General features: G+C 51.0%; 1 protein-coding gene across 4 annotated transcripts in view; it reads right to left on the reverse strand.

Annotated features, from left to right (window-relative positions):
• PEBP4 (phosphatidylethanolamine binding protein 4) overlaps positions 1-21,571 on the reverse strand; it is a 259,035-nt gene that overhangs the window by 213,704 nt on the left and 23,760 nt on the right. For 3 of the 4 annotated variants that reach the window (XM_089773858.1, XM_075910840.2, XM_075910835.2), the window contains exons 2-4: positions 21,230-21,415; positions 12,114-12,244; positions 9,640-9,772 (exon numbers count right to left, since the gene is read on the reverse strand). In XM_089773858.1, coding sequence (XP_089629984.1) covers positions 9,640-9,772; positions 12,114-12,244; positions 21,230-21,286 — 321 coding nt within the window. In that variant the 5' untranslated portion in view covers positions 21,287-21,415. Of the gene's footprint in view, positions 1-9,639; positions 9,773-12,113; positions 12,245-16,878; positions 17,073-21,229; positions 21,416-21,571 lie in introns of those variants that run through there. The other variant, XM_075910836.2, reaches the window with a different exon arrangement.

The raw sequence follows: 21,571 nt of genomic DNA on the forward strand, positions 1-21,571 counted from the left end.
CACAAGTAGGCACTAGAAGCCAACAAGCTTGGTGTCCAAATTAGGGAGAGCAATCTCCCAGTGTGCTGGGTTAAATGGGGCATGGTGGATTCTTTCGGTTTTCTAATGCCACTAACTAGCATTGAAGTGGGGTTTGCCCTGAGAAAGTAGGTGCTAGAAACACCACCCTGTGCTCCCACATTCATTGCACCTCAGTGACTTCACACAACGCCAGCTCGAATTTACAGGTACCCCCTTTAACTGTGGGTCCTACCAACTCCACCTGGGATTGGAGATGGAGCACAAGAAGCGAGCTCAGCTTGCAACACTAGATTTTGCAGGGCAGGGTTGGGACTTGGTTGCATCTGTGCACTCTCACTGACTTGAATGAGGGCTCTTCTCTAGGTAGAACGGCCTAGTGGCAAGCACCTTGGCCAAGCACTCAGGAAACAAGAGTTCTAATCCCAGATCTGCTACTTAGCTCCCTGATTGGCCTTGAGATAGTCACTTCCCTTCCATGCCCATAACAATACTTTCTAGAGTGTCTTGATTTACTGGTAAAAAGCCATTTACAAGAGCTGTATATTAACACCCAATGAGCAGTGGTTTCCCCACACTTTGCAGGACAATTGTACTTCAAGCAACATGGGAAACACAAAGGGTATGTCTACACTACACTGTTATTTCGAAATAGCTAATTTTGAAATAGTTATTTCAAAATAAGATATTTTGAAATAATGCATCTACATAGAAAATGCATTTTGAAATAGCTTTTTGCTATTTCGAAATAGCGCGTCCACACTGATTGGACGCTGAATCACATTTAAAGCCAGCCGGAACTGGTTCTGGCAGGGCATCAGGTCAGAAGTTACCTTGTGGCCAGGGCAGCCAGCAGGGCACCCTGGGAAGAGCTGGAGGCCCCCCTATTTTGAAATAAGCATCTACACAGCGCTTATTTCGAAAGAGCAATTTCTAAATTGGCGCTATTCCTCATGGAATGAGGTTTACCAATTTCGAAATAAGCCCTCCGCTATTTCAAATTAATTTCGAAATAATTGGCTTGTGTAGACGCTAGGAAAGTTATTTCGAAATAACTTTGCTGTGTAGACATACCCAAAGAGAGATTCCTTACAGCTACCAAGCGGCCAGTGAGACCAGTCCTTGATGAAGGGGCTTATCAACTGTGCAGTACAGACAATCAACTTAAAAGTGTGTGTGTCAATTGTCTGCCAGGGTTGCAACCGCTGCTAGTGCTGAAAAAAAATGACTGGCACAATTGTCTTGTTTCCCATTGGTTCTCTCAGCAATCTATCAAGAAGAGGAGTCAACGGATGGTGGATATTTGTTTGCTACGTCCTCTAGCTTCAGAGGGGTAGCCAAGTTAGTCTGTAACTGGAAAAACTTAAGTGACGAATCATCTTGCAGCACCTTAGAGACTAACAAAACATATAGATGGTGGCATGAGCTTTCGTGGACACAACCCACGTCTTCCGATGAATGGCATTATTAGAGGAGTAGTTATTAGATGAATGGATAGGCTTCCATTGCAAGATGACCTAGAGGGCGTTAGCTCCCAAGTTTCCCCATCGGAAACTTCTGCGTACCACTCCGAGGCAACAAAGGTGATTTTACAGTGGGCTTAGGGACACTGGGCTGCCTTTCTGACGAAACATAAGGAGGAGGTTCTGCCCATGTGGTCATGTGTGACCCAGAGCACTTTCTGCCCGAGTAACTCCAGCATCCAGGCCCTGTTCTCTCTCCTCTCTCCCTGGCGTGCTTGCAAGGAGAATAAAAGAGCAATGGTGCCATCTAGCAGTCTGCTATAAAACACTCGCTGCATTTGCATGGCTTGCACATCTCTTGTGCAGCAAAATCCCCACGTGCTATGCCACAGCCAGCCGGCCAACAGCAACTGTTGTGCTCTGGTGATGTTGGGCGGTTTATTTTTCCTTTGTGGCTAGATGGGATGCTCTTGTCTAGCTGCCTCGGATCTCCTAGCTGTCAGCTCACAGGGCCAGGGCCCAACAGGGTTGTAGATTCGCTTCAAGCCAGAGTCAATTAGGGATAGTTGCTATTATTCCTCTCATTGCATCACTACTATTACAGGCTTAGTACTGCCAGATGGTTACACAGCTACTGCAAAGTAATACGCCAAGCATAGGCAGAGCAATGCATAAAAGCAAGCCACAGGCACTTGGAAATGCTTACGTCCCTTCGGTCTGCAGGGAGTCCCATTCCGGGTACCTCGCACCAGGCTACAGTGGACATTGCTCTAGCTGGGGGGATCCAGGGCACCCTCTGAGGTCTAGGTCCCTTGTGAGACTGACCAGACACGGGACTCCCAGTGATCCTATACTTTAGGGCTATGTCTACACTGCCGTTTTTGCACAAAATCTTGCCTGCTGTCTACACTGCATGCGTGTTCCTGCACAAGTAAACTTACAATATAGTGTTGTAAAACAGGGCTTCTTCCAGAAGGCTACGTCTAGACTGGCATGATTTTCCGCAAATGCTTTTAACGGAAAAGTTTTCCGTTAAAAGCATTTGTAGAAAAGAGCATCTAGATTGGCATGGATGCTTTTCCGCAAAAGCACTTTTGCGGAAAAGCGCGTCTAGATTGGCACGGATGCTTTTCCGCAAAAAAGCCCCGATCGCCATTTGCACGATCGGGGCTTTTTTGCGCAAAACAAATCTGAGCTGTCTACACTGACCCTTTTGCGCAAAAGCTTTGCGCAAGAGGACTTTTGCCCTAACGGGAGCAGCATAGTATTTCCGCAAGAAGCACTGATTTCAGACAGTAGGAAGTCAGTGGTCTTGTGGAAATTCAAGCGGCCAGTGTAGACAGCTGGCAAGTTTTTCCAGAAAAGCGGCTGATTTTCCGGAAAAACTGGCCAGTCTAGACACAGCCGAAGAGTTATTCCTCTCCCCAAGAGGAATAAGCCCTCTTGCGCAAGAGCTCTTCCACAAGAGGGCAGTGTAGACAGGCAACATGAATTTCTTGCGCAAGCAACCCCTATGGTTAAAATGGCCATCAGAGCTTTCTTGCACAAGAGAGCGTCCACACTGCCAAGAATGCTCTTGTGCAAAAGCACATGCCAGTGTAGACACACTCTTGTGGAAGACTTTTTGCGCAAGAACTCTTCTGCAAAACCATTCTTGCACGAGAAGCTGCCAGTGTAGACGTAGCCCTGTAGCTGTTTACTGAGTGTCCGCGAGCTGGCCCAAGGCCACTCAACGTTCCCCCGGGGCGAAGATACCAAGGTCATGTTATTTATTCCATACGCGGTTCTCAGCTAGCAAGCACAGGGGACTGAGGCTGATAAAGAACAGCTGGTATTTTTGCCAGCAGGGCTCATGGCTGGCCTAGAGGAATACAAATTTAACCCCCGCAGCCTACATATGGCTTTTGATGTGACACTAACCAGCAGCCTGCATCTCGCCCTTGCATCCCCTCCTTGCAGCGACTCCAGCTCGGAACAGCCTCCCTTCATTCCAATCCCTCCTTAACCAGCCTCACGCTGATGGTGCCCAAGCAATAGCAATGCAAGCAGCACGTGGCCAGCGTCTGCTTTTAGGCTGGAAGCCCTTTGGCAGAGGGATGGTGTCTTACTTCGAGTCGGACCAGTCCTGAAGGGTTTGCGGGGCCCACGGCAGGATGCCGGGAGTGGGGCCCCGGGCCCGGCCGGTGGATGGGGTGTACTCAGCAGCACGGGGCCCCGCCTCCCACGGCGTTTTGTCAGTGAGCTGAAGTTTGCAGCCTCCCTTCTATGTCCCTCGCTTGCAGCACACCTGGGCAAGCAAGGGAACTACAGGACAGGGGAGTGTTCTGCAGCCCTGCGAAGGGGGCAGCAGCAGGGGAAGCTCCCTCAGATAAAGGGCCAGATCAGAGCCGTAGGCGGGGCTGTGTGCTTCACACCGGCAGGCTGCGCCACTTTCCAGCAGCTCGTAGGATCTGAACTAATTCCCCCGCTAGACGGGCGTGGGTCCTACAACCTGCTCCGCTCCTCCCAAGCTTTGCTGGCAGCTGGCCTGGCCCAGCTAACGTGGCTGGGCTACGTCTAGACTGGCATGATTTTCCGGAAATGCTTTTAACGGAAAAGTTTTCCGTTAAAAGCATTTTTGGAAAAGAGCGTCTAGATTGGCACAGACGCTTTTCTGCAAAAACACTTTTTGCGGAAAAGCGTCTGTGGCCAATCTAGACGCGCTTTTGTGCAAAAAAGCCCCAATCACCATTTTCAAGATCGAGGCTTTTTTGCAGAAAACAAATCTCAGCTGTCTATACTGGCCCTTTTGCGCAAAAGTTTTGCGTAAAAGGGACTTTTGCCCGAATGGGAGCAGCATAGTATTTCCACAAGAAGCACTGATTTCTTACAGTAGGAAGTCAGTGCTTCTGCGGAAATTCAAGCAGCCAGTGTAGACAGCTGGCCAGTTTTTCCGGAAAAGCGGCTGATTTTCCGGAAAAACTGGCCAGTCTAGACACAGCCCTTGTGTGTGCAGCCAGCTCTGGGCTGGGGAATTCACTGTGGTGTCCTGCGCAGTGCACGGCCCTCGTTAACGGCTCAGCCCTGTGCGTAGCTCAGGGCCCAAGGCAACTGCCTTGCCCTAAGGCTGTGCCTGCGAACAGTTTCCCGCCCCCCATTCCTGCATCACTCTGAATAGCCTCCCAGGTTCCTGGGGGTCTTTGTTTTGGCCATTTGTAGGGGTCCGGCTTTCAATGTGTCTAGACAGAGAACAAACTCCAAGCTGCTGAGCCAGTGCCGCTGTTACCGCTTGTCCGTCATAGCGAGCTCTAGCTAACCGAGGAGTCCAATCTAAACAGCCGATGGAAGACACTCTGGAGGGCTGAGTCAACTTAACCCTCCCCCCCAAACCAACAAATAGCCCTGCAGCACTAGACTAACACAAAGTAGAGACGGGATCGTGAGCTGTCGGGGGCACAGCCCACTTCTTCAGAGGAATCTGGAGGACATTCGAGGTACGTCTAGACCAGGGGTCGGCCACGTATGACACTAAGTGGCACACGCCCCGATTCTGAGGGACACGCGCAGTCCTCCCCCATGCAGCGGGGACCTCGCGCTGCTGTTCCAGCAAAGCCAAGCTCCAGATCCTGCACGTCGGGCCCTTCCAAACGTCCCCAGCCGCCGCATTGAGCTGAGTCATGGGGTCTGGCCAGACGCAGGGGGTACAGACACCGGGAAGGCTCAAGCCACATGCCTTGCCTCCCCCTCCCCCCAGCGAGAGTCAGTCACCAGCCCTTGTTTACGGCACCTCCCTGAGCGACTCGCACGCGCCACGGGCTGCTTCTGACGCCCCTTCCCCTCACGCCAGCGCTCGCCCCACATGTGAGGGGAGGGAGGAGGTGTGGGGCAGCCTGCTCCGAACTTCAGCGCATGGGGGAGAGGTGTGTGGGGGGGGGGGCTGCTGCCTCCCCTGAGGCTGCCCGGGCAGTGGGGCCAGGAGCTGTGCATTGCAGGGAGCCCCCAGCGGTGGCTGATAGGATGTGGAAAATCCATGGGGGTCTCCTTTGCCCCAAAGCTGCATTGGCCCTTGGGCGCCTGGGTCCCTGGCAGGAAGGCGAGGGCGCCACAGACAGGACCCCCATGGGACCTCACCCCCAGCAGGGCTGGACACCCTGGGGTCAATGACCCCACCAATTTCCCTGAGCCACCCTGACCCCAGCCCATGCTGGCAACCCAGCATCACGTCCCCCTGCAAGATTGGAGCCAGCGCCGGCTTCGTGGGGGGGGGGGGGGGGGGGTTGTGAAGCCCCAAGGCTCCGCGCCACATCCGGCGAAGCGTGCGAGTGTTGCTCCTCCCTCCCCACAGGAAAAGCCAGAGCGCAGCCCAGGGCAGGAGACCAAGCAGGGTGCACAGTGGAGAGAGCCCCCCCTCCCCGGAGAGTGGGGGGCCCAGGACAGGCGGGTTAAATCTTATCACCACTACTTTGAAAGGTTGCTGCCCCCTGGTTTAGACTGCGATAAAAAGACCCAGAGCAAAGCTGCAGCTGGTTTGGGAATCACAGAACTGGGGGGCTATGTAAGTGCAGTACCCCCACTCTGAAACCCTTCCCTCTTGGGCTACAGGGGGTTCCCCAGGAAGGCTCAGGCAAACACTAGGTTTGAATTCACTTCACAGTCCACCCAAGATTCAGGCTGACCATAAAGTCTCCAGCTTCAGGATTAGCCCCTTTGCTTGGGGGGACTCATCCAGGTTTGTTCAAAGCCAAGACAGCAGCAAGGCGCAAAATTCAGACCTGGGCCGCGGGGTGAAGACGGGGTCCATTTGGGAAGATTGACATCTCATCTCGGAGCCAAACACCCAAACATTAGCAATAGGCAGATCTCAGGTTCTGGGCCTCCCGTGCTGGATCGGGTTGGTTGACCCCAGACTGTCCTTGGAGTTGGTCATGAAGCCGTCACTAGAGAAGTGATTATTCCCCCTTATTTGGCACTGGTGTAGCCACAGCTGGAGTGTTGGGGGCACCCAGAAAGGGATGCCCCCGTTACAGAAAAGAGGTGGACGCATTGGAGAGAGTCCAGCAGAGGGCAACAAAAAGATTAGGAGGCTGGAGCAGTTGACTTTTGAGGAGAGGCTGAGGGATTTGGGCTTATTTAGTCTGCAGAAGAGTGAGGGGGAATTTGATAGCAGCTTTCAACTACGTGAAGGGGGGTTTCCTAGAGGGTGGAGAGAGGCTGTCCTCAGCGGTGACAGATGACACGAGCAGAAATGGCCTCGAGTTGTAGTGGAGGAGATATGAGGAAAAACGATTTCCCTAGGAGGATGGAGAAGCATCGGAAGGGGTTACCTAAGCAGGGAGCGGAGGGAAATCTCCGTCCCTAGAGGTTTTTAAGTCTCGGCTTGACAAAGTCCTGGCTGGGACGACTGAGTTGGGGTTGGTCCTGCTTTGGGCAGGGGGTCGACTCGACCTCCTGAGGTCTCTTCCAGCCCTAGGGTTCCACATTCCTGCCCAGCCGCATCCAGCCAGCACACATCTCATGCGAAGCAAAAAATCTTCACTTCTCTCCCCTGGCCAGTCGGGGCCGCTACCGTGCTAGACGTAGCTTATTCCCAGAGCCGGCTTGGGTAGCCAACTGGGTTACGAACGGGAATCTCTGCTGAGTCCAAGGCATTTTTTCCCAGCTGCAGGGGGTCAGGAGCTGGAGTGATGCAGCACCAGCTCTCACTGCCCACCCCCAGGGGCTCCCTGCACTCAATGGGGTGACAAGGGTCTCTCCATTCACCCTGCCAGTGCCCAAGCCCAGAGGCCGTCAGCATTTTGCCAATAGCTCTTCCCTCAGGCAGCGGTTTCGGCGGAGCTCTACCCAGATGCCCTCCGAGCCACTCCATGCATCCACGACACCAGATGCTCCCTTGCAGTCTCCCGCAGCACCTCCCAGCGTGAGGGACCAAGCACGGACCCCAGCCGGGGACACCCTGGCCGGGGACACCCCGGCCAGGCAGTAGGATGTGCTGTGGCTAGACACCCAGGCTGGTTCTCGATTGCCACAAGGACAGAAGTGGAGACTAATTGCTTTTGGCCGAGGGCCTGCAACCAGAGCCACACAGAGAGATGCGGAGTAACAGACTATAGAAGCGGGGTTCAAGAATAAGCCTCACCCCTAAACCTTGGTCCCTCCTTCCCCCCCCCCCCCCCCCCCCGTGGAGCAGAGACATACCTATATAGCCCCTGGAGGGCTAGCAGAGGCTGCTATTGGTATGGATTGACTATTCCCTTCGGGTACGTCTACACTAGCTCGTTAGTTCGAGCTAGGTAGGATAGTTAGGGCAAGCGGAGTTGCAAATGAAGCCCGGGATTTAAATATCCTGGGCTTCATTTGCATGTTCCCAGGCGCCGCCATTTAAAAACGATAGTTCGAATTAGGATCTTTAATTCAAACTACCTACTCCATGCTGCATGTAGCCACGGGCACGGAGTTTGTAATAAGGGGAATTTAAAAATGGTGGCGCCTGAGAACATGCAAATGAAGCTCGGGATATTTAAACCCCGGGCTTCATTTGCAACTCCGCTTGCCCTAACTATCCTACCTAGCTCGAACTAACGAACTAGTGTAGACGTACCCTTGCATCTCCTCCTAAAAACTGGCTTATGCCCTCAGTCCTTTATTCTCAAGCTGAGGTGTCTGCTGAGAAAAGCCGCTCCGCGTCTCCCTGGTCTGCTGGGGGGGCGCTAGCTTTGCGTCTCCCTGGTCTGCTGGGGGGAAGCAGCTAGTGCGGGGTTGCCTCACCCCGTCTGTAAGTAGGGATCCGATGTAAGTCGGATCCATGTAACCCGGGGACTGCCTGTACATACCCAAATGGAACTGACCAAACTATGGGGTGGGTTTGTTTGCTTGCATGCAGAAGAGCTTATATGCAGAAGAGCTTATCTCTTTTGCCAACAAAAGTTGGCTTGGTAAAATATATTACCACACCTTGCTGATCAGTCTAGTTTGGTTATCCACGAGCTGTGGAATACAAGTAGTGAGCAACTCCAGCGATAAAAGAAAATTGTTTAAGCGTCAGATTTAATAATCCATAAAGGGTCACTAATGCTGCCAGCAAGAAAATCTCCTTATAAACATGATTTTAAAGAAGCAGAGCTGATCTCTGACAACTTCAATGGTGTAAAGGCTGACAGTGAAATTTTTCACAAGCTCTCCCTGTTATATTTTCACAAGAACGAAAAATAGTTTACTTTAAATTTCTTCAGCCACTCGCGAAATGACAGGCCAGAAAAAGCCATCTGAGCTACAAAAATAGAGAGGTGAAATGTGAACCCAAGAGCTCGGGAATTTGGAAAACAAGTAGCGCTGCAATCCCTGGTCAGTGTCAGTGAACTAGTTACAAAAAAGAAGCCATTATTATATCTGATCAGAAATTTATGTCCAACACCCAGGAAATGCATTTTTATGAAGATGCCAGGGCTAAGTTCACTGGGTCTATGTGCAGTTATCGGCCTACCTCTGCTCCCAATGCAGCCAGTGGAAAAAGGCGCCCCCCGGAAGATAGACATAGACCCATAAGGAATGTTTCTGAAAGTCCCATCCAGAATTTGAATGTATTTCACTCAGTACATCTCCGCTGGACTATGATGATTGATTGAAGCAAGGGCCGGTTTCTTCCACAACATAAGTATCACCCGCAGAGCGCCTAAGTTAACACTCTTCTAGGCTCAGCACCAATCTCTGACACTCCCAGGACAGCAGCTGTTTTATGCAGGATACAGATTACTAACTTCAACCCCCATCAGTGAAACTTCAGGTATAGGCTTCAGTACATCACAAAGAAATTAGGATCCCCGGGGTAAAGACAGCTCTTGTCCTTTAAGAAAACCAGACTATTGAATTCCAGTTCCCCAATTCCCAAAGGACACTATTTCCTAAGGATGCACTTCTTGCACCGTATTATTCAGATACTAGAGTATATGCCGTTCCAGGCAGCGGTGTGGTTTTTGGAAGACAAGACTGGAGCTCAAGCTGTGTGGAAACTTGCATCTGTAAATGGCAGGTATTTCCTCTAAGAAATGCCTCCCATTTACAAGAAATTGTGATTCAAGATCACAATGGATTTAGCTACATGTTTAGCCCACAAATGTCTAGAGGCGGCCATATTTTTCTATATGGCCTGTTGCAACGACACATGACTTGATTGAGGCTTTACCTTGTCAGCCTGCGGATACACAATCTGTGGTCTGCTCCACTCCTTGCTGATCCTTTTCCTGTACTGATTGCACTTGGGGATGTACGTGCAGCCAACATCTCCCAGTTCTGGGTAGAAAACCTCCAAGTCCCCTCTGGAAAGGAATAAGGGGGAGAAGGAGAGAAACACTGAGATGAGACTTCAGTGTGTTGGTGGGAAAAGGAGAAAATTATTCCCCTCTTATTTCTGAGGTCCTTAAACCATGGCCACCATGCTGAAGGACTTCAGTCCCCGTGAACCTGCCCTTTGTGGCTCATCTCACAGCGCACAATGGAAGTATCCAGTACGTTCTTAAGTGCATTTCTGAGCTGGGGTCTGAGACCCGGTTCTTGGCCATTGGTGACCTTTGGGGACCTGGTGCCCTACTCACCCTTGCCCAGGATTAAGTTTTAGTCTGGAACTTGGGGGATCCCAGTTCAATTCACTGCTCTGCCACAAGCTTCCTGTGTGATCTTGGTCAAGTCACTTCCACTTTCTCCATGCCCCAGTTCTTCCCCCTTCTGTAAAATGATGCTAAACATGCTTGCCTGTCTCACACTTTGAAGCTATGGCAACAGAGACCACAATCAACACCTAAGACAGGCTTCTGAAACATCCTTGACTCATCATGTAACAGCTGAGAAACCGCTCACTGTCCCAAACCTACGAGTTCCACTGCCACGAACTACAGGTCCTTCCTTTATGCAGGCAGCAGATCAACAGAAAGGACATGGCATGGCCTAGGCCTGCTCTACAGATTAGCTGGGGCTGAAATGACCATTGCAAGAAGAGCAATTAAATCCTCCAGCCAAGGGGAAAGCTAAATGAATGCACAGGACAGGAACAATTGTCTACATGGACAGGAGAGGTGGAACGTTCAAAACAAGAGGTTATTGTTTGAGAGATGGGGGAAGAAATCAGATGGGATGAAATAAACTGAGTAGCAAGGTTAAGTCTACGCAGCCCTTAATAATTTAGGGGTTCAGTTTAAGTTGCTTAATTTAAAGAGACCATTTCAGTTCACCCTGAAGAAAGGGGTATGCTCTTTTTATGCAAAAAGTCCTTAATAATAGCCATTAAAAATAAAAAGGAAGAGATTGTGCATGTGTTTCTGGTCTAATATTGGTCTCTTAACTAGGCTTCTGTGTCCAATATGCCATGCAAATCCTTAGAGTTTGAACAGCTGGGCCTTCAGCACAAAAACTACTGATCCTCTACACCCTGAGAAGAGGGCCACCAAGGTTAGCTAGTAATATTAGTGGCCTGGTAGCCTCCCGGAGAGCAGCTGTTTGAAGGAGAGGCTAACACACCGGTCATCTGAAGAAGTGGGTTGTGCCCACGAAAGCTCATGAGACCATCTATGAGTTTTGTTAGTCATTAAAGTGCTAACAACTAGACTATTTGTTGTTTCTTAAGTTTTTCCGGTTATTGACTCACTCAGCTACCCCCTGAAGCATCTGCTTCTATGTTCGATTCCCCACAACCGTAGGCAAGGTCTCCACGATGCAATAAATTCAATTTAAGATACTCAATGCCAGCGATGAGAATTGCATAGCTGGAATTGACGCACCTTAAATCTCATTTCCCTGACATCCCCACGGTGGGAGGTCAAATGACTAAAATGCGATCAGGTGAGGATGCAAGGGCCAACCTTGCATACAACACAAAGATTAGCGATCCCAGCAGGCTGTTCTGACCTAGATCAAGCAATTACGGTCAACATCAGAGCAGACAGACAAGAGGATTTAGTTAACACACAACAGGTAGTCTGGTCGCACTTGAAAGACTCCCAAAACATGCAGATGGGATCATTTAGTTTAGTTCTTGGATTTAGTTCTTCCCTGCCATGCAGTTGGGGCTCTGGAATTCACTACACTGGGAGGCTACAAGCCAGATTTATGAAGGGCCTGGATAACATTACGACCAATAGCATTTGTAGCTCCAGACCAAAAGATAAGGGAAATCAGATTTCATGCTTCAGGGCATTAGTTTATCAAGGGTCAGGAAGGGTCACCCTCCTTTCCCTTCTGTTGCGTGCAGGGTTACGCATGGAGATCCACTGCAAGGGGAACCATCTTCTGATGGATCAGCTTAGGCTACAACAGGCAGCTGGAGGATCTCTGATACAACAGCGTATCAGGCCAACCGGGTACAGCAAGTCCTGCATTCCTAAGCATGTTGGTACCAGAGCTCCCCATAAGCTGCGCACTCAGGCAGCCACTCAGGAGAGAATCAAATGCCACCCAGCTGATCAGCAGAGTGGCCACAGCTCCCACAGTCAGCAGCCTGTGTTTCGACTGGTGGTGCACTTCTGCACATGCCTCGGTGCACATAAAATTTATTGCGCACACGGATGGAACACAGAGAACATGGGCTGAGACCCACAGCCTCCCCCGGACACATGGCGTTTCAGGCTCTGGCAAACCTGAGAACAGCAACAAGTGGAAGCTGCTCACCTGCAGAACTTGGCATCCTGGCCGCTCAGCTTCTCAAAGACGCAGGTCTCCACGTGCTCATCCCCTCCCCGCGCGGCCACGCCAGCCAGACCTGCAACCAGCACCACCGCAGCCAGCAGCTTCATCCTGACCTGCCAGGAACCAAGGGGCCTCCGATTAGAGCTTCCCCCCGGCAAAGCAGCACCCAGACCTGCTCGGCAAGGCTTCCCCTCCCGCCGGCATGCTCCCTTTGGGCACGGGGCGCAGGACAGAGGAGCCAGCCCACCGGCAGCATGCACCTCATCTTCCTTTCAGCTCCACTGCAGGGAGAGAGTTTGCAGCTGCCTTGAGTGCCAGCCAGTCACACTGCATCGCTTAGCCCGCGCTCGTTAGCGAGTCCTCCAGATGAGCTGCAGACAAAGCAGAGCCACTCTTGCCTCTGCCAATTCCATTGTTTAAGTCTCGGTTATGTCAGAGGCGAACTGCATTTCCTAATGCCAGACGAAGCCGGGGAAATGCAGGACCCTCCAGACTCTGCCCACTGCTAGCCACTCACAAGGCCTACCTCCTTGGAGGGACCATTGCTGCTTTGAAGAAAAGGCAGTTGAAGCTGGCCTCTGTTACCATTTGCTTTGGGTACACAAGTGGGAGACCAGCAAGTGGTTTTCCCTTGCCGTACCCGATGCGAACTCAGTTCAAACGTACCTATAATTCCAACTCCATACCTCCTCCCCCGCCACCAGTGGTCCCGGTAAACTAGGCACTTGTGCTGCTGATTGGGAGAGATTAAAATACCCCCAGCGGATTAGCAGAGTGCCCACAGCTAGGTTTTATCTCTACCTGGTGGTGCACATTTGTACATGCCTCAGTGCACATGAAAATATTATTCTGCACATGGATGCAAAACTTCCACACATGGCAGCAAAAAATGAGAGCGGGAACATTGATCCCCCCCTACCAATCCATCCCCCTCCCCCGTGCCTCGTCGGTAGGTCTGTTGCTGTAGGTGGATGACACTGGAGGAAAGCTGAACATTTTCCCTAGCACATTCACAGATGCAACCTGCTATGCTGCCCTGAAATGCTGGTCCAAGCCACTGCCAGAGACAGGCCAGGGGGCTATATGGACCACGGAGCTGACTTAGCATGGCAGTCTTGGGTTTGTACTTGCATATTTAAATAAAGACTGCTGCTTCAAGCAAAAACACAGCTGGAGCAGATGAGGTTTGAGGGCTGAATCCAGCAAACAGAGTCTTGTGTCCAGTTCTGGGCACCACATTTCAAGAAAGATGGGGAGAAATTGGAGAAGGTCCAGAGAAGAGTAAATTAAGGTCTAGAAAACATGAGCTATGAGGGAAGACTGAAAGAAATGGGCTTGTTTCGTTTAGAAAAGAGAAGACTGAGAGGGAACGTGATAGTGTTTTTCAAGTATCCAAAAGGGTGTTATAAAGAGGAGGGAGAAAAATTGTTCTCCTTGGCCTCTGAGAAGACAAGAAGCAAGGGGCTTAAATTGCAGCAAGGGGGTTTAGGTTGGACATCAGGAAAAGCTTCCTTCCTGTCAGCGTGGTTAAACACTGGGATAAATTGCCTAGGGAGATTGTGGAATCTCCATCACTGGAGATATTTAAGAGTAGGCAGTGTTCGGTCCTGCCATGAGGGTAGGGACTGGACTCAACAACCTCTCAAGGTCCCTTCCAGTTCTAGCGTTGCATGATTCTTTGTAACCTTACAGAGGAGATGTCGCGTTCATGTCTCCCTTCTCATACAAGATGGGATACTGAATTGAAATCAAGCGTCCTGGCTTCCAATTCCCCTGAATTATGAGCCTGCCGCGGTTTTCCCTCCCATCCTTTGTTTTGTCCATTGACCTAAGCTCTTGAGGGCAGGAATTCTCACTATGCGTGTGCACTGCCTAGCACACTTAGGCTTTCAGAGTATTGTTTGTACTGCCGTATGGCCTGGCCCACACCAGTGCCCAGACTTTAAAGAGCTGACTGCTCAGAGTGTGTGCATTCGGAGGAATAGCACCCTGTTGGTCAGTCAGATCACAACAGTGATAGAAATGTAGCCGTGTTAGTCTGGTGTATCTGAAACAGAATACAGGACTATGTAGCACCGTAAAGACTAACAAGATTGTCTTTAAATAATAATAAACCATCTTGTTAGTCTTTAAAGTGCTACATAGTCCTGTATTTTGATCACAACAGACATACATCCTGCCTCGGCTGTACTCGCCAGGGTTAAATCAAGGCTTCGCTCAGTATTCATGTGAGTTCCCTGCTGCTTTTTATAACACTCCAGCACAGCTTCACAGCGTGGGGGAAGAGGAGGGAGGTTTGCATCAAACATGGCCTCATTTCACCCAAGAAGTTCAAACTACAGCATTTAGCGACTAAGCACAATTTCCAGGGAGCATCAGTGAGGAGCACAGGCAAGAGGAGACCTAGGTGCCAAATGGGAATTCGCACTACACATTTCTGAATCCAGATTGGATGGTTTCTTCTCCGAGATCTGGCTTTAGTTCAAATGAGAATTCAGAGAAAGCCGGTGGCCTCTATGCAAATCAGACTTACAACCGCACTGTCCCTTCCTGGCTTTATAAAATATGAAGTCAGGAAGATTTCACACCTAGACAACCACACACTAATTCACTTAGAGAGCGGTTGGTTCCATCAAGTGCCCCCACCAGAGAGGTGGTGTGGCAACTTGAAGCCTCCAGTAGAGCCTTAAAACGATTGAAATTGTGTTAAAAAACCCACCCCCAAGAAGGGCCAGAGGTCAGAGTGTTTATTCCAGGAGAACTCCAGATTTGTACCCTGGGTATATCTGCGCGGAGATGAAAAAAACCAAAACAAATAAAACAGCAACCAGCCTCCGGGCTTGGCCCTACAGACTCAGGCTGGGGTACAAGACTGTAGGGTAGATGTTCGGGTTGGGGCCAAAGCCTGGGGTTAAGACCCTGTGAAGAGCCCAAGCTCTCACCAGAGTCTAAATGGGAGCGTTTACACTGCAATTTTACAGCCCTATGTCCAGGCCCATCGCCAGGGGGAGGGGAGGGTTGCCAGGTGTTGGCCTGGACAGTCCAATATTTGTGGCCTCTTTCCAGTTTAAAAAAAGCAGACATGTAAAACGTCTGGTATTTTCTCTCTCTCTCTCTCTCGGCTGGAAGGCCACTTGGAACATTCCTCCCCTTCTGCGTCTTGGAGCGCAGGGACTCTTTATGGGTGTAGCTTTTTTTTGGCTCAACAACTTCGGCCACGTTCGGTATTTTTTGTGAAGGTATCTGGCAACCCTAGGGAGCGGGGAAGAAGCAGTTGTTCTGGGGCCTGGAGATTCCCAAGGGGCCTGGGATTCCTGTCCGCTAGGGTTGCCAGATGGTTGAAACAAAAATACCGAACACCCCTCCCAGACCCCCCCCCCAAAAAAGGGAGAAAAATTCTGTTGGGGGGGGGGGGGGACCAAAAAAAAATGAAACAGCATGTCCCCTTTAAGAGTGAGTGCAGGGATAGGAACAGGGGAACGGTTGAGCACTAAGACCCCTTGGTCAGCAGCCATTTTATGCCAGCAGCCTTGCAGAACCAGGTAAGCATGGGGGCTGGGAGCCAGGGAGGGGGGCTCAGGCGCTGAGTGTTTGTAGAGTTGCCGGGTGCCCAGCATTTTCGCCTCCTGGCTGGGGGAGAGAAAAAAAAAAGTCAGAAGATACCAGACATCTCAGGTGTCCGGTATTCTCCGAATTTTTTTGCCGGACAGGAGGTGAAAATACCGGATTGTCCAGGTGAATACTGGAGACCTGGCAACCCTACTTGAGCCTCCGCTGCCGCTCTTACGGCAGGGGCCGGAGCCTTGGGCCCTTTGGAATCGCCATGGGAGCGCAGCACAGCGTGCTCCGGTCAGCGCTGAGGGATGGGGAGCTGCTCCTCCCCATCACTTTGCCCAGGAGCCCATCTATCCGGTCATCTCTCCTGCCTACATCCCAAGCCCAAGTCAGCTGGCCCAGGCTGGCCACGGCTGTGCCCTGGGTCTTTTATTGCAGTGCAGATTAGGGATGCCAGTGTATAGTCGATTACATGATCAGGTTTATCGGTTAATCCTTTCAACTACACACAACACCTCCCCCCCCCCCACACACACACACTTGCTGCCTCAGCCAAGGGGGGGGCAGGAGCCAGGCCCATGGGGAGCCAGCTTTTAAGCTGACTCCCCATGCATGCTGACTCCCACAGGCCAGAGCTGGGGGAGGAAAAGAACAGCTTTCAAGCTGGCTCCCTGTGCCTATCTGCTCCTGTGGAGCTGCCTGCCTCAGAAGCAGTGGGGGAGAGGAGGGAGCTGACTAGAAATCCGCTTCTCCCCCTCCACAAGCACTGGCTCCTGCCTCCCCCCGCCCCCACGTGTAACTGAGAATTTCTAGCAGTTACACGTTTACACAAGCGATAGTTCACATCCCTGCACCATGACAGGGCCCACCTGAGACCAGGGCCCCATCGTGCTAGGTGCCGAACATACCCGTAGTAAGAAATGGTCCCTGCCAAACAGCGTGCAATGGATACAGCATCTAAGTAGGTTGGCAACTGAGATTAAGTGACTTGCCCAAGGTTGAACAGGGCCAGGAGACAAGTCCCACTTATGTGCATCGAGCATGACCCTAGCTCTCGGATGCTCTCGCTACTTCCACACTTCCTATTTCTTCAGGGTGGCCGAAGCAGCTGGGTGCTGCAGAGAGGGGAAGTGTCCCCTACCCCAAAGCAAAGCAAACCCCCCACCCCACCCCCCGGATCTCTGCAGTTTACCTGGAGCAGGCGAATCAGGCCTGGCCCGAGCAGGGAACGTATCTGCCTCCAGCAGGCGGATAAACACTGCAGCTGGCTGGATTGTGTAACCCTCGGTCATTCCTTGCACCCGGCCTGAGTGACAGTTGGCAGGTGCCAGGGAGGGAAAGGGAGATGAGCAGGGAAGGAGCTGAAGCCAAATGGCTTTTGTAATGGTCGGTCATCTCACACCTGACAGTTAGAGGCAGGTTCCGATTCCGGCTTCCCATTCTCTTTGCAGTGTGTGTGTGTGTGTGGTGCGGGGGGAGGGGGGAGGAGAGGGTTGCATGGAGCATGTTAGTTCATGTGCTTCCTACCTGGAAAATCTTATCTCCTCTTTTTAGCTGAGGAACCTGGGAGGATGCATTTTGGGTTGCCATAGAGATGGTTTCTTCAATAGGGGGGGAAACGGGAGCAGTGGATGGGAGAGAGAATATACCAAGAGAAGCAAGCTGCCAGGAGAAAAAAAAAGGGCCAACTCCTAAGGGAGGGGCTAAAAGCAGCAGGTGCTGGGGTGACCAGTTGTTCAAGATGCACCTCATCTTTCACGTGCTACCCCTTCGATAGCACTTTTCACAAGAGAACCCCATGGTGCTTTACAAATACTTGCCTGCCTCATGGTAGGAGCATGGAGAACGGGGTTGGGTTGGTAGAAACGGAAGCATAGAGAGAGGTTAACGAAATGGTGCAGGGCAACATCACAAGCGGGAGAACAGGAACAGAAGGCTGAAATCCCAATGCCCAGCCTCACTGCTCTTGGACATCCCCACTCTTGGCAAATCCTGGATTGCAACTTAGGCAATCCCGGAACCCCACGGAGCGAAATCCTCAACTCAATTTAGGGATGAGCAAACCTTTGCCCTGTCTTCATAGGTCTCTAGATGACTTTGGCACATGTCCTAAGCCAGGCAAACTGTGGCATTTAACTACAGAGGGTGCAAGTCTGAAAAAAAACCCACACTCAGAAGAGTTACTACATCCCCTCGCAACTGCCTCCAAATTAACTCATCCAGCCTCAAAACATTTGTACGATGCACCAGGCTGGGCGGCTGGCTAATTGATCTGACTATGTCATTCCCAGCTGACAGTGTTTTTGCTTATGTATTACAGCACATGCTCCATCATAATAAATAGCTGCAAACGTGCAGAGCACACGGGCGTGAATGCCACTGTCATCAAACAGAAGAGGGACCAGGAACATAATAGGCGCCATCCTGAGGCGTGGGAATTCTCACAACGTTCCCACGTTCAGGGCTGGGCAAGCCCCATAATTAGAGCCTGGATCCTGCAAACACCAAGTCAGGTGAGTAATGTTGTTCCCACGGAAGTTAAGGCACCTGCTTGCATGACCAAGGACTGCAGATGCAGGCTTTACATGCTCATCCTCTATCTTCATTCAGGAGTTAGTCTAAAGAGCTCCACGCTGCCCAGGCTGAAGTGTGGAAGGAGTGAGGAGGGCAGCGGTAGCTGCACGTGCTGACCAAAGGAAATTCTAACCCCACAGCGTGAACCTCGGGGCTTTGTGCTGTTTGCTACGTGGCTGCGAGCCACCAAACCTCTTATTACTTGAAGCAAGGTAGCTGGCAGTGTGGGTTTCACCTTTCCCACTGCTAAGAGAAACATGGCTCCATTCCCCTCTTTGACAAGCATCCTTCGGGGGATGGAGAAACCCAGTCAGCCAACAACGCTGCCAATATCCACTTGAGATAAGGCCACTGGAGTGTCCCTTGGGCATAAGAATGTGGATTGTGGCCTCTTGCAAGGAGTGCTTGGGTTGTTGAGTTATGGGCACTTGCTTTTTGCAGGGCTAGCCCTAGCATCTTCAACTCAGTCCAGACTTTCTGCATGGTGGCACCCTGAGAGGGTGTCCCACTTGCTCAAGGGCTTAGAACCAGGCTCCTCAACGAAGGAAATTCCATTATTATACAAAGTCCTGGAGAAGTTCTAGCATCCTCCTAGGTACCCTGTGTAACATTTCATGCTGCTGCTTGCACAGTGGCACTTGGTCTACACTGGGAGTTTTGCACCAGTGGTAACCCCTGGGATAGACGTGCTGTACCAATGTAAAGACTCTCATTGGGGTAAGCTTCTCCTCACGCCAGTCATGTTTACACCAGACCAGCACATCTATAGTAGGATTTAGACTGGTGCAGAAACATTTCCCCCACGCCCACTTGCTGCCATTGCATCAAGGCCTAGCAAATTTACCCAGCATTGTTCGGGTCTAATTTGGGAATTCCATCAAGTGTATTTTGTTGCTTCATCCCTATAAACTCTTATTTGCGGTGTTTTAACATAAGGGCTATAGTCCATTTGGTTTCCAACAATATTGTCTTCTAGTTTTCAAATCTTAAGCATTGATTTAGCTGGGCTAAACCAGAGCACTACTCCAAATGTCTCCATGTTATCTTTTTTCTGTACGGTTTATTGAGAAGCACTCCTCTTCCAGGCTCATCCTATTTTTCTGGATCATCTTAGTTCAGTCTCAACAGTCGCTCAGGTAGGTCAATGTTGAGGACTGTTCTTGATTTGGTGATTATGCCTCCTTTCGGTTTGGTTTTATGAGAAGCAATCCCATTTCAGACCCATCCTGTTTTCCTGGCCCAACCAAACCCTTATGTTGCTTTAAGTTCTGATAAGAGGAAGCTGTGTATTTGTTTGGTGGTCCTAGCTTTTACCATTTAGGAAGAGCTTTAAAAAACAATAAATAGGCTGGTGGCCCTTTAAAGACTAACAAAACATGTAGATGGTATCACGAGCTTTCGTGGGCACAGATGACCAGAGTGTTGGATACCCCCTGAAGTATTTAGGAAGAGTTCTTGATCAAACAGACAAATTCTAAAACAGGGGTGGCAGTCATTTTTGCTGGGGGTGGGGAGCACTCCAAGATTTTGGTAAGTGGTCAAGGGTCGTACTTTTCTATTGTGGGGTGCAGAGTCTCGAAAGAGATGTGGTGCAAAAGGGAGCTTGGGGTAAAGAATTAGAATGCAGGAGAGGGTGAGAAGTCTGAAAGGGTATGTCTAAACTAGCCCCCCAGTTTGAAGTAGGGAGGCTAATGTAGGCATTCGAAATTGCAAATGAAGCCCGGGATTTAAATAGCCCGGGCTTTATTTGCATGTTCCCGTCTGGTCCCCATTTTGAAATTCCACTAGCCCAAAGTAACTGCCCGCGGCTACATGCAGCAGCGAAACAGTAATTCAAACTAAGTCCTTAGTTCGAATTAACTGTTACACCTCATTCCAGGAGTTACTTCGGGCTAGTGGAATTTCAAAATGGCGACTGGACGGGAACATGCAAATAAAGCCCGGGCTTCATTTGCAATTTCGAACGCCTACATTAGCCTCCCTAGTTTGAACTAGGGGGCTAGTGTAGACATACCCAAAGGGAATTTGGGGGAAGGAAGGGGTTGTGATCTCAGGCAAAGGCTGGGATGCAGGGTCCAGGAGAGGTTTCTAACCTGAGGAAGGGATGTAGGAGAGGGTGCAAGGTCTCCGAGAGGGATCTGACTTGGGTGAGGAGGGGTGCAGAGGGTTTAGGTGTTGGCCTGGAGCACGGAGTTGGGAGGGAGGGAGGAGCTGGGGTGCCAGAGGCAGTCTCTGGCAGGAATGGGGCTTACCTAGGTGGCTCCCAGCCAGCAACCCTGCAGGACCCAAGGCAGGCTGCAGTTCCAGGCTGCTCAAAATGACTGGCTGCTCCCTGTGGCTCTTCGCTCCAGAGGGAGGGGGGAGGCTTTGCATGCTGCCCCCAGCTCGCAACAAAATCTAAGCTCCCATTGGCCAGTTTCTGACCAATAGGAGTGGAGAGATTTTGCTAGCTGTCAGTGGTAGTGTGCAAAGCCTCCCCTCCCCCTTCCCGACACCTGGAGCAGAGAGCCACAGGGAGCAGCCAGCAGCTTAAAGCAGCGTGGGGCTGCTCTGAAGTGGCTGACTCCTCTGTGCTGGAAGGTCCCGGTGGGACAACCTGCAGGCCAGATCCAGTGGCTCAGTGGACTGGATCTTGCCTGGCCCTGTTCTAAAATATGTAGCAGCTGTATCCATACCTCCCACCTACCCGTCACATCACAAGCAGTCACCGCAGTCCTGGAGACATTTTCATCAGGGCACTAAATGTTAAAATCTCAGATCCCCTTTAAAAAAAGGCATCACCCCCACTACTGAACCCCAACATTACCCCCCCGCCAATGCAAAGCAAAATCCAGGAGTCCTCCAGCCCTAATCCTCCTGGCTCTAACCACTAGACAGGATTCCTTCATGTCCTTTCAGTGCTAATCCACTCACTGCTTTTCACCTGGGACGCCCTCCCCGGTAGAGTCCCCCTGCCTGGCGATAAATACCTGTTGGAGCTGCTCACATTGGGCCCTTTGCTTGCTTTTCATACAGTGACGTGTCATCTATCCGGCTCCCGCCTCCCTGTACAGCTTCTTGTGCTCACTGGGCGTGGCTTTGAGCCGGAGCGAGGCTCCTGGGTCCCATCCTGCAGCAAGCCCAGACAGGCCGGCAAAGAGACATTCAAGGAAGCACTGGGCAGAGAGAACAGAAACACACTATCAGCCACTTGCATGGCTGAGCCTTCCTGATACAGTAGGAAAAAGATGGGGCGGGGGGGGGGGGGAACAGAGCTCTCGTAAGGGTTGTTTAGGCAGACGGAGCAGTTGTTGCTGTATCCTGTGTAAGAC

The sequence above is a fragment of the Pelodiscus sinensis genome, chromosome 28 (genome assembly GCF_052426305.1).
Source record: "Pelodiscus sinensis isolate ZL-2025 chromosome 28, ASM5242630v1, whole genome shotgun sequence".
NCBI lineage: Eukaryota > Metazoa > Chordata > Testudines > Trionychidae > Pelodiscus > Pelodiscus sinensis.